General features: G+C 37.5%; 1 protein-coding gene across 1 annotated transcript; it reads right to left on the bottom strand.

Moving 5' to 3' along the window:
* Positions 1-6,241: 6,241 nt before the first annotated feature.
* LOC149198375 (uncharacterized) lies at positions 6,242-6,898 on the bottom strand. The gene has a single exon (XM_089409036.1). It carries the CDS (start codon positions 6,896-6,898, stop codon positions 6,242-6,244), a length of 657 nt encoding a protein of 218 aa, XP_089265162.1.
* Positions 6,899-12,438: the final 5,540 nt, after the last annotated feature.

Here is a 12,438-nt window from a genome sequence, read left to right as displayed (position 1 = left end):
GTGCACTCTAGTGGCTTGGGGAATCCAAGAACCACCCTACCAAACATTATTATGTTTCAGGAGACTCAAATTGAGCTCCTCATTGTAAATCTCTACTTTAAAGACACAATACAAGAAGGCCACCACTTAAAGCTGGGCTGGAGATGTAGCCTTGGAGAATAGGGTGAAATCCTTATAATTGTTGTGTTCTTGCATTTGCTTACTGTGTTTCTCTTATTGTTTTCCATCTTCCAATGTCTGTGTATTTTGCAATCTGATTGATCCATTGCCTAAAATAACATAGACACACACCAACACATGAGTCTGTAATACCTTCATTCAATAATTATTTAGCTGAGATCACTCAAGGGTGATTTTCAGATCAAGGGTTGGCGCAAGGGACAAATCTTAGGACGCTGAATCCTCGTTCTTGATTTATGTTAAAAAATGTGGAAGGCGTTGAACATTGTAAGCAGTTGGAGATGCTTAATACCTTTGGTTGTCCTAACTTACAATATCTGAGTGTTCGGTGCAATATGAGTAAACCTGTAAGCTGAGGATGGGGCAAGAATCTTACACCTAGAACAACCTTCGTTAAACTTTCGAAATGTTTAGAATTATTATTTAAAATAAATTATATTACCGTGCTCATGACTCTGGTTCAAAGACATCACTAATATTTTAAAATTTTAGCCGTACTTATGTCTCTCAAAGTTCCTATTTCATAAGTGCTCATGGCTCTTGTACAATGTCATCTTTAATATTTTATCATTAATATTTTAAGTCCTCTCTACGCCTCTTTTAATTAGATCAAATAAGATCCATCGCTTAAATTAGAGACTAATTGTTCCTTTTACAAAACAGAACAATCTTATAGGAAATTGTTCTTATAACCAATATGCAGTGAAGTTTTTGTTTTTTTAAATTTAAAAGTAAATATTTTAATTTTAAAATAAATTATAAATAAATAAATGGTTTTTATTAATAAACTTGTTTTAATATAAAATAAACATTTATCCCACTTTTAAATAATAATATATTTTTTTAATTAAATTTATAAACAAAAAAAATATAAATAATAATTAACTTATTTTTTATTACTAAAATATTCATAACTATTCTATTAGTAAAATCAATAAATTAAACAATAAGAGAACATAACCTTATGAAGTAAGAGAACATAAGTATGATTATAGTCTTTTGCTATTAAAAAAAATAAGAGGAAAGAAAATTATAACTTTTTCAAAGTAAATGATTAGATATAAATATATTTAAGGTTGCTTTATTATTATGACGTAAGGCATTCCCCTTTGAAAATAACTCTCCTAGCTTCTTTCGTGTCATAATCTATGCCATTCGATCTTTTGTTAGATGATTGGGTTATGGTTTGAATTAAATGATAGTTACTACTATTCAAAATATGAAATTCACTGTGCATCCATTTAACAACTGCACAAACCACTTGGAAGATGCATACCATGGTTTGCCTGTGTCCTGCAGCACTGGCCTCATTTTCAGGTCAATTGCAGATGAAGTTTTTGTTTCGAACAAGGTCTCCTAGTGGGTCTTTTGTTGGACGATTGCGTTATGATTATTTGTTGATTTGAATTATATGACAGTTACTATTCTTCAAAATATGAAATTCACTGTCCATCCATTTAGCAACCGCAAAAACGACTTGGCAGATGCATACCATGGTTTGCGCGTGTCCTCCAACATTGGCCTCATTTCCAAGTCAATTGCAGAAGAAGATTTTGTTTGGCGCAAGGTCTCCTAGTGGGTGAAACTTGAGTTTTTTAGGAGATGACGTATTTTGTAACTTCGGTTATTTATTTCAAATATTGATGTTAATGTATGCAGACTTTTGCATGTCTTATTCACCTCGGTCTATGAGGGTTTTATTTGGATTTCTGTCGTAGTCCTCTTTTTTTTTTTTCTTGCAGGGCTACTTCTGTAAATTTCAACTGGGTGGAAAGCACACCGCTGCTAGAATTTTCAAATGTTGGGTTAGGAATTTTGAATGGTTGTGGTGCTCTTTACAATGCCCATCTAGCTAATTGTAAAATTTTTACCTGGAGAACTATATTTGGAATCGACATAAGGGTTTCCTTTCAGTTCTCTGTTAAAAATTTGCATTTAGTATGTATTTTTTTTATTATGTTGCCTTCACTGATATTACACTAGGGCTTATGTGGGATTTTAAAAGTATTTTCTTTACTTCTTCTACTATTGTCTATTCGGTGGTTCGTGCTTCCTTTAGTTCTTTGGTTCTTACGAAATGACACCCAACCACAAGAGGAGTCTTGTCTTTTTTCCTTGTGAAAAAACTACTCGATAAGGAAATTGAAGAAAACCTGATTCTTTAGGGGATGACATATTTTGTAACTTAGGTTATTTATTTCAGATATTGATGTTGATGTATGCAAACCTATGCATGTCTTTTTCACCTCAGGCTATGAAGGTTTTTATTTGTCGTAACCCTCTTTTTTTTTCTCGCGAGAACTACTTCTGTAAATTTCAACTGGGTGGAAACCACATTGCTGCTAGAATTTTCAACTGTTAGGTTAGGAATTTTTAACTATTGTGGCGCTCTTTACAATGCCCATCAAGCTAATTGTAATTTTTTTACCCGGAGAACTATCTTTTGAATTGACATAAGGGTTAGATAAAAATCAGACTTGAATTGAAAAAGGAGTTACAGCTCACAGGTGAGTACTACACCTGGAGACTGCACTCAAACAAAGAGAACTCTCTCTGTACACTCTACATTCATCAAATGAGCAATTAAATCATTAAGTACATTACTAGAACTCAAGAAGTTGCAACCAAACTCCTAAAATCTAGGAACAAATCCTAAACTAAGGAGATACGTTACAACTTGTGTAACCATTTCTCCATTAATACAAAATAATATTAGTTATTTTCAACTCCCCCCCTTAATGGAGAAAGGATTATCCTGAACGCCTAGCATCCCTCTAAACAATTCAAACTTTACACGCCCAAGAGGCTTAGTAAAAATATCAGCCATGTTATCACAAGTTTTACAATATTCAACACATATCTCTTTTGATTGTTGTTTCTCTCGAACAAAATGAACCTAAGTATCGATATGCTTGGTATTTTTATGAAAGAATGGATTGTATGCAAGCTTGATGGTATTCTGATTGTCAGTTTTGATAATAGTTGATTCTTTCTGCTCTTCTCCTGCATCATTGAGAAGTCTTCTCAACCAGATAGCTTCACATGTGGCTGCACACAATGCTTGGTACTCAGCTTCACATGAAGATAGAGCTACAGTGTGCTTCTTTTTGTTGCTCCATGCTATGACCCTGGATCCAATGCTGAATGCGTAACCTATGATAGATCTTCGATCATTCAAGTTACCTGCCCAATCGGAATCTAAAAAACATGCTAGAATAACATCAGAAGTGTCAGTGTACAAAATGCCATAATTACTAGTATCACTAAGATACCTCAACACAATTTTTGCTGCGACCCAGTGACTTTCGAGTGGTTTTGACATGAACTGGCTCAACACACTAACAGAATATGCCAAATCTGGTCTAATTGTAGTCAGATATATCAAACTACCAAATAGTTGTCTATGCATGGTAGCATCCACCTCTTTAGTACGATCGTCACTGCTCAACTTTAAGTTCTGTTGTAATGGTGTTGCTGCTGATCTGCACTGCTCCATTTTGAACCTTTCCAGCAAGCTTCTGGCATACTTCCCTTGAGTGAGAAAAGTCTGTCCAGAGTTTTTCCATACCTCCAATCCCAAGCAATAATGAAGGTTTCCGAGATCTTTCATCTCAAACACTTGTGACCTCTGCTGTTTGATTTCTTTGATCAGATTGTTAGCATTCCCTGTTATGATCATATCATCTACATACAAAGAAATCAAAATAATTTGCCTCTGTTTATTAAACTTGGTATACAGATTTGGATCATTCAAGCTCCTATGAAAGCCATGCTGAACAAAAAATGAGTCAATTTTCTCATACCACGACCTGGGTGCCTGTTTTAAACCATAAAGTGCCTTTTTCAATTTACACACAAGATGTTCCTGCCCCTTTTTCACAAAATCTTCAGGCTGTACTAGATAAATTTCTTCCTTCAAGTCACCATTCAGAAATGCAGACTTAACATCTAACTGGTGTAGCTGCCATTTGTGTTTTTTTGCTAAGGAAATTAGCCTTCTAATGGTGTCTAATTTGGCTACAGGAGCAAAGGTGTCATCGAAGTATATTCCCTCTTTCTGTGAGTAACCCTTTGTTACCAGTCTATCTTTAAGTTTCTCTATACTCCCATCTGCATTTATTTTTGGTTTATACAACCATTTGCATCTTATGGGGGTTTTACCTTTAGGAAATTCAACCAAATCCCAAGTTTGGTTTCTGTTTATTGATTCTATTTCCTCATACATCGCAACCCTCCATGCATCAGATTTACTTGCTTCCTCATAATTTGCAGGTTCTACAATGTTTAAAATCTTTGACATTAATGCATAGTCTTTCAATTTAGAAGATAATCGAGTCTTCCTACCTGATCTCCTTGGTAGGGGACTTACCTCAAATCTGTCTATTTCAGCCTTTTCTGGGCTTGCATCATCATTGATTACATTGTCTGATACTTCTTCTTCTTGTTTCTCCTCCCACTCTTCATCTTCCTCACTGTTTTCTTCCATTAACAATGGAATGTGCCAATCACTGTTCGAGACATTCTTTCCTTCTTCAACCTGTTCATGAAATATGACATCTCTGCTTGCAAAAACCTTGTGAGTCACAGGATTAAATAACTTATATGCCTTGAACTCAGTGCCATATCCAACAAATATACATTTCAGGGCTTTAGGATCTAACTTCTTCCTATCTGCCTTAGGTATATGAGCATAAGCTTTTGACCCAAATATTCTTAAGTGACTCATTGCTGGTTTGAATCCAAACAATGCTTCAAAAGGGGTTTTGAAGCCTAGACATCTAGTAGGACTCCTATTCTTTAAATACACAACAGTGTTAATAGCTTCTACCCAAAGACCATTTGATAGACCCTTACCTTGAAGCATGCTCCTTGCGCACTCCACAAGAGTTCTGTTCTTCTGTTCTGCCACTCCATTCTGCTGTGGAGTGTGGGGCACTGTAAACTGTTGCACAATCCCATGATGCTTGCAGAAATCCATGAACTCTCCCTACCTGTATTCTCCCCCTTGATCTGAGCGGAGAATTTTTATCCTTTTTCCTGTCTGGTTTTCTACCATGGATTTAAACTCTTTAAAATACTGAAAGTCTTGACTCTTTTTACTGAGAAAGTATATCCATGAAAATCTAGTGCAATCATATGTAAATAAGAGAAAGTAATATGCTCATCCTAATGACCTGGTTTGCATAGGTCCACAAATGTTTGTATGCACCAGTTCTAAAATGTCTCTTTCCTTTCCATTAACATGCAAAGGGAACTCTTCTCTATGCATTTTCCCTAATGCACATCCATCACAATCCAGCTTAACATTACGGAAAATAGGGAGTCCATCGACCATACTTTTTCTCTGAAGTAGGATGAGGTCTTGCAAATTAAGATGGCCGAATCTATGATGCCAGATATTTTCGGTTGTCGATCCAGCTGCAACCATTGCTTGCTGTGGCTTACTCTTCACATCTAGTCTGTACAGGCTCCCCACGCGCACTCCTATTGCAACTGTTTCCATCTGGCTATCCTTAATGACACAGTTAGTATTAAAGAATTGAACTTGCATGTCCTGATCAATAATCATTGAGACAGCGACCAAATTTTTCTTAATTCCTAAAACATACAATACATTTTTAAGGTGTCTAATGTCACCGCTAGGTAATTTTACAGGAATGTCACCATATCCTTTGATCTCATGTCCACTATCATCTCCTAAATAGATTTTCGACCCACATAAAGTTTCTTCAAGGAATTCAAACCAATCCTTCTTACCAGTCATATGTGAGGATACGCCCAAGTCAACATACCATATGTCGTACTCATCTCCCTTTGAAGTTGAAAGGGCACGATCGACTATAAATAGTCGAAGTTTGTGGTTATGATCCTCTTCTTCCTTAACAAAGTAACCCTTATGTTTTCTCTGTTTGTTTCTTCCTTCGTCAGCCTGCCTCTTATAACAATCTTTAATCTGATGTCCAGGTTTTCCACAGTAAAAACATTTTTTGCTGGGAAAATTATTAGCAGACATACCTTTAAACGGTCTCTTCTGAAATGTGTTGGCTCCTTTCTGCTACTGCTACTGCGGTTGCTGATGCTGCTTCCCTCTATACTGTCTCCTTTTTGCCATCAGAGCAAGGTCATTGCTCTGTGATTTCAAATTTTGTCGTCGCTCTTCTTCCTGTATCAGAATCCCCGTCGGCTCTTTAAATGGAGGGGCTTTCTCCCTTGTTGACAACCCTGTGATAAACATTTGGTATTCATCAGTCATTCCGTTCAACGTGATCGTGACCAGATCTGAATCAGAAACTTTCTCTCCGATATCTCCCAATCTGTCCTTCAGGTCTTTGACTCTAGCAATGAATCCAGCAGCGGACTCATTCTCCTCCATCTTCAATGCAAACAGCTTGCCTTTGAGTGACAAGACACGGTTTGTATTCTGCGTCTGGTATAGGTTTTTGATCGTCGTCCAAATGTCAGTGGCCAATTTACAGTCTCTAATATGTGGGATAACATTGTCCTTGACGGACATCTTCAATATGACCTTTGCTTTTGTCTCCCTTTTATCCCAATCTTGTTCTTGTGTGGCTGATCCTGATCTCAGCTCATTTCCTATAACGATCGACCACACATTTGCACTTTCAAGTAAAGTCTGCATCTTGAATTTCCAGTTGGAGAAATTCGATCCATCGAGTTTTCCAGACTCGTGGAGATATGATTCTATACTGTTATTCATATTGGATTGATAAAATTTCTGATCCTCTGATGAATAAGTCTATCCAACTGTACACTTTCAGGACACACTAAAAAAAAAATCACCACATACCAGATCCGAACCTCTGTTTTGCTGAGAAATTTTTTTTTGTATCTTCAATGAGCCACCACCAGGCAAGTCCGATCTGCTGCCACCAAATAGATCCAGAACTCCAATGCGCCACCATCAGGCAAATCCGATCTGCTGCCACCGAGTAGATCCGGAACTCCAATGCGCCACCACCGGGCAAATCCGATCTGCTACCACTGAGTAGATTAGGAACTCCAATGCGCCACCATCGGGCAACTCCGATCTGCTACCACTGAACAGATCTGAAATTTCAAAGTGCCACCACCAGGCAACTCCGATCTCCAAAAAATTGCAGATTTTCCAAAAAGAAAGAGGCTGGCGCTTCTTGACGGCGAAATACCTGTGCCGAAAGCAAAAACGACGCATCTTATGAAATTGGCGTGATTAAGGCTTGATTTTCCGCGCCAATAGGACTTTCTGGCGCGACTATATCACTCAAAACCGCGCCAAATGGTGCTACTGTTCTTTAATAAACAACGCCAACCCTTTCTTCCGCTCAAAAATGGCGCGACTGTTCGCGACGAAACCGCGCCAACCCTATTTTCCGCTCAGAGATGATCAGTCATCTGAGACCTGTCTTCAGGTGTTACTGCAGTCCACCTGATTCTACGAATGCTTCTGTACACTCCACCGCCACTACAGTTCTGTAATCAATGATGCATCCTAAAAAAAAAAATAAGGCTATCCCTACTCTGTGCTCTGATACCAAGATAAAAATCAGACTTGAATTGAAAAAGAAGGAGTTACAGCTCATAGGTGAGTACTGCACCTGGAGACTGCACTGAAACAAAGAGAACTCTCTCCGTACACTCTACATTCATCAAATGAGCAATTACATCATTAAGTACATTACTAGAACTCAAGAAGTTGCAACCAAACTCCTAAACTCTAGGAACAAATTCTAAACTAAGGAGATACGTTACAACTTGTGTAACCATTTCTCCATTAATACAAAATAATATTAATTATTTTCAACTGAGTTTCCTTTCAGTTCTTTTTTAGAAATTTGCATCTAGTATGTATTTTTTTATCATGTTGCTTTCACAGATATTACAGTCGGGCTTATGTGGGCTTTAAAAAGTATTTTCTTTAATTCTTTTACTAATGTTTGTCTACTGGTTCATGTTTCCTTTGGTTCTTTGGTTCTTACAAAATGACACTCAACCACAAGAGGGGTCTCGTCTTTTTTCCTTGTGAAAAAACTACTCACGAAGGAAATTGATGAAAACCTGAGTTGGACTTTAGTGAGGAAGATTTGCAGATTTAGAAAGCATGTTAGCGGTTTACATAAATGGATAAGCTCAAGGTGTTGGTGTTGCATTTTTCATATTCAAGGATGTTAGTACTATAAACAGGGCCCTTGAGGATATAAGAACCGAGCAAAGGAGGCCAGTTGCAATGTTTTATCTATTATGGAACTTCAAATTGAAAATGGTCATTGGAAGGTTGAGATAACATTAGGAGCTTTTGACATATATTGGCACCATTTGGTTACCAGCAAATTTTCAATGAAAATGCGTCAGGTGGCTACGAATTTCAGCCTTCTCATACTTCTTTTATTTTCTAGAATTTCGTAGGTCTTCTATCTTATTTGAAAAATTATGTGTCTTGTATTACACTCTAGGTACATAAGCAAGGTAGTTTCTTGGGAGAGTTGTGGATCTTACAAAATTTGAAGGCTATACAAAGCTTATTCGTGAACTAGATTTGATGTTCAATTTTGAAGGATAACTGTAGGATGCAAACAAAGGTTGGCAGGTTGTCTACAAATATGATGAAGGAGACATGATGCTTGTAGGAGATGATCCATGGCAATAAGTATCAATGCTTAGTATTCTTCCCAAGCTCTTCCAGCATGTTTTTAGGTAAGTTATTCCAATTCTCTGGTGCATTTTCTGATTTGTTTATTCAATTTATTTTGTTTGAGAGGAAAAGAGTTTTGCTTCATAGTGCGCAAAATTTTCATATATACATGCAAGGAAGTTGAAAAAATGATTCCTAGGGCACCCCCAAACATGAAGCTTCCCGGGCATGCTGAAGAGGAAAAAGTTGCGAGAGAAACCCCTACTCTATAGCCAGTGCATAAAGAAATTATGATGCCCAACACTTTAGTATTTGATTTATAAGTCACTAGATTGTGAATTGGCACATAAAGTGCTCAGTATGCGTTGTCTATATTTTTTCTTGTCTTGGTCTGGTTTTAATTTCAAATTGAATGTTGAAGGGATTGTTGCTCCAACAAATTTGGTTTCTATATGGACACAAACAATGAAGCTCTTTTTGTTCAGTTGACGATGAGGCTTATATGACCTGTATTATTTTTACTGAAGAACCAGAATGAGGATGTGATCCAATCCCAATTTAAAAGGTTTTTTGTTTAGTGACTGATTATCGATAGCTATAGAGAAACAACTACTTGGCCTGTGATAAATAGTTTTGATAGTTGATCTCCTTATGAAAATTAACGAAAATTTTAGTATTTTTTTTTTTGGGTCTAAAGTATATTAGTTTCGATGGCACAAGCTAGATATGCATTTAAAGGCACAGATCATCAAGTTCAATTTGGCCTAAAAAATTGTTGAAATCTAATTTCAATGCAGACGTTCTCACCCAAAACCGCCAGAAACCGTTCACTAATCCCGCCTGAGAGTTCTCGGGCCACTTTCCGGTAAAGGGACTTTCCGTATATTTGAGCCCGAGAAAATTTGGAGTTGACGCGTGGCTGTCCCCTTACGTCACCATGTCTGACATTCTCGGGACATAAAGCTCTGCAGAAAATGATCTCCCGATATCTCTGTCCGCCGTTCGATCTGCTCCACCTTTTTCGTCCGTTGATTGTCCGAAGCTGCATACGAACCTGCATACGACAAACATTAACTATGTTGCGTGGAGTAAATCTAAGTTTTGGTTGATCATACCTTTATTAATGCTTTGTCATAGGTGTAGGTAATGCATTTAGTTTTTATATACGGCATGTATTTAATTTGTCGTTGACCATATGTATTGAAAAACCCATAGTAGTATAGTATGTTTTTTTTTTAACGAGTTAAGAGATATATGCTCGTGGTTATTTTGGTTGCACATGGGAGATATGTAAGAGCGCAGCAGCAAAAGAGAAGTGTGCGAGCCAAATGAAATATGCTCGTGGGTTGTAATGGTGGTGTTGGCCATTGTAAAACTGAGGAGTAGCGAAAAACCATGTGTGGTTTTGCACAGCAGTGCATAAAGAAAATGGTGGAGCGCATTTGTTTTGGATGCATATGTAATTTGTTTTTGTTTTACAGCAGCGTGTAAAAATAGTTTTACAGTAGTAAATGTAAATGGGAATTTTTCCAGCAGTGTAAATTCTCATATGGAGACAGAGTAAATGTTTTTTGTTGTTAAATGTATTTTGGTGAATCCCTCTCAGTAAAAGAGGATGAATATGTATCAGGCATATATTTTAATGAATGAAAATGTTTTTATGGTGGTGAAATACTCTGTTCCTCTGTAATTTTTTTTTAAAGCTTCCCTGTGCACAAAAGATCCTGGAGTGAAGGAAACAGAGCACTGTCTCTGTGTGTGTGGAGTTTTAGTTTTTATGTGTTTTTTGGGGATTTTCCCATTAAAAATACCCAACAGTGGTATCAGAGCAGGCTTAGGCTCTTTAAAGAAGTTAAAGAAGCTGAAGGGAGAAGGTTGTTGTTGCAGCAAAACTTCTCAGGCAGATAGAAGACTCAGACAACGAAGGATTCAGGTATTCTTCATAGCTATCTTGTTAGTTACTGTTGAAGCAGTCAGTTGTTTTAAAACACACAGTCAAGGATTTAGTGGCATAGATAAGAATGCAAGGAATGGCTAGCACAAGCACTGGTATGGGTATGTTTAATACCCAGCTCCCACAGTTTAATGGGAAGAACTATGACTACTGGTCAATAACTATGAAAGCCCTGTTTGCCTCCCAAGACTTATGGGAAATAGTTGAGGAAGGTTTTTAACAACCAGCAGATGAAACTGAGTTTAATATATTAACTCCAACAGAGAGAGATCTGCTGAAGAGCAATAGGAAGAAGGATTCAAAAGCCCGTATGTTGTTGTATCTAGCAGTAGACCAGAGTGTGTTTCCAAGGTTAGCAGCAGCTAAGACATCCAATGAAGCATGGGAAACCCTTAAGACAGCCTATCAAGGCATGGAGAGAGTGAAGACAGCAAAACTACAATTGTTGAGGAAGGATTTTGAGAATCTGTGCATGAAGGAGTCAGATAACATTGACTCATTCTTCACTCATGTGATTGGTGTAATCACACAAATGAGAACTCATGGAGAAACCATTGAAGACAGAAGGATTGTGGAGAAAATATTGAGGGTATTACCCTCAAGGTTTGATGCCATAGTCACCACCATTGAAGAGACAAAGGATCTCTCAAACTATTCAGTTGATGAGCTACATGCATCACTAATAACACATGAGCAGAGGTTGAGTAGGAATGAAAACTCATCTCTTGAGCAAGCCTTCAAGACCCAGATGTCCTTTGGAAGAGGAAGAGGTCAAGGAAGAGGAAACCGAAGAGGAAGAGGCAGAAGCCAGAACAGAGGAGGAAGGAACAGCTCATCAAATGCACAAGGAAGAGGCAGCAATACAAATCAGAACTAAGGTCAAGGCAGCAGCCAACAAAGAGAACAGTATCATGCTCAAGGACAAAGGTATGATAAATCGAATGTTCAATGCTATTATTGGAAAAAGTATGGACATTATGCAAGTGATTGTAGAAAGAAACAGCATGATATGAACAGTAGACAAAATGCAAATGTTACAAGAGAAAACAACAGTCAAGAAAATGTCCTGTTAGCTTGTAACATGGCTGAAACACATAGTGAAGACATATGGTTTTTAGACTCAGGTTGCAGCAACCATATGACAAGAAACATAGCCTTCTTTTCTGCCTTAGATCAGAATATGAAATCAGAGGTCACACTAGGAACTGATAGTAAAATCTCTGTTATGGGAAAAGGAGAGGTAAAAATATTTACAAAGTAAGGAGAAAAGAAAACCATAGCAGATGTCTACTATGTCCCCGGAATGAGATGTAACCTCTTGAGTATTGGACAACTTGTCCATAAGGGGTACAATGTTTTCTTTAAAAATGATGTATGTACCATCATGGATATAGCACCCAGCAAAAGATGCATTGCTGAAGTGAAGATGACAAGGAACAGGATGTTGTCTCTTAGGATAAGAGCAGATTTGAAAAACAAAGGAGAAATTGCAGCAGTCACCCAAGAGGCTTTCCAAAGAGTGCCAAAGGATGAAAATTGGTTATGGCACTTGAGATTTGGTCATCTCAATTTTGGAGGTCTAAACCTGTTGAGTAGGAAAGGAATGGTAAGAGGATTACCATTGATAGAGAAGCCAGACAGCCTTTGTGAAGGTTGTATATTGGGCAAACAACAT

The sequence above is a fragment of the Pinus tabuliformis genome, chromosome 2_2 (genome assembly GCF_031772625.1).
Source record: "Pinus tabuliformis cultivar Carrire ecotype Pingquan chromosome 2_2, CPIR1, whole genome shotgun sequence".
NCBI lineage: Eukaryota > Viridiplantae > Streptophyta > Pinopsida > Pinales > Pinaceae > Pinus > Pinus tabuliformis.
Note: the sequence above shows the minus strand (reverse complement) of the source record. Positions and strands in the feature narration are given on the sequence as shown.

Excerpts from the sequence above, each read along its gene's own strand:
- LOC149198375 (XM_089409036.1), bottom strand. The coding sequence starts at position 6,898 with ATGAATAACAGTATAGAATCATATCTCCACGAGTCTGGAAAACTCGAT.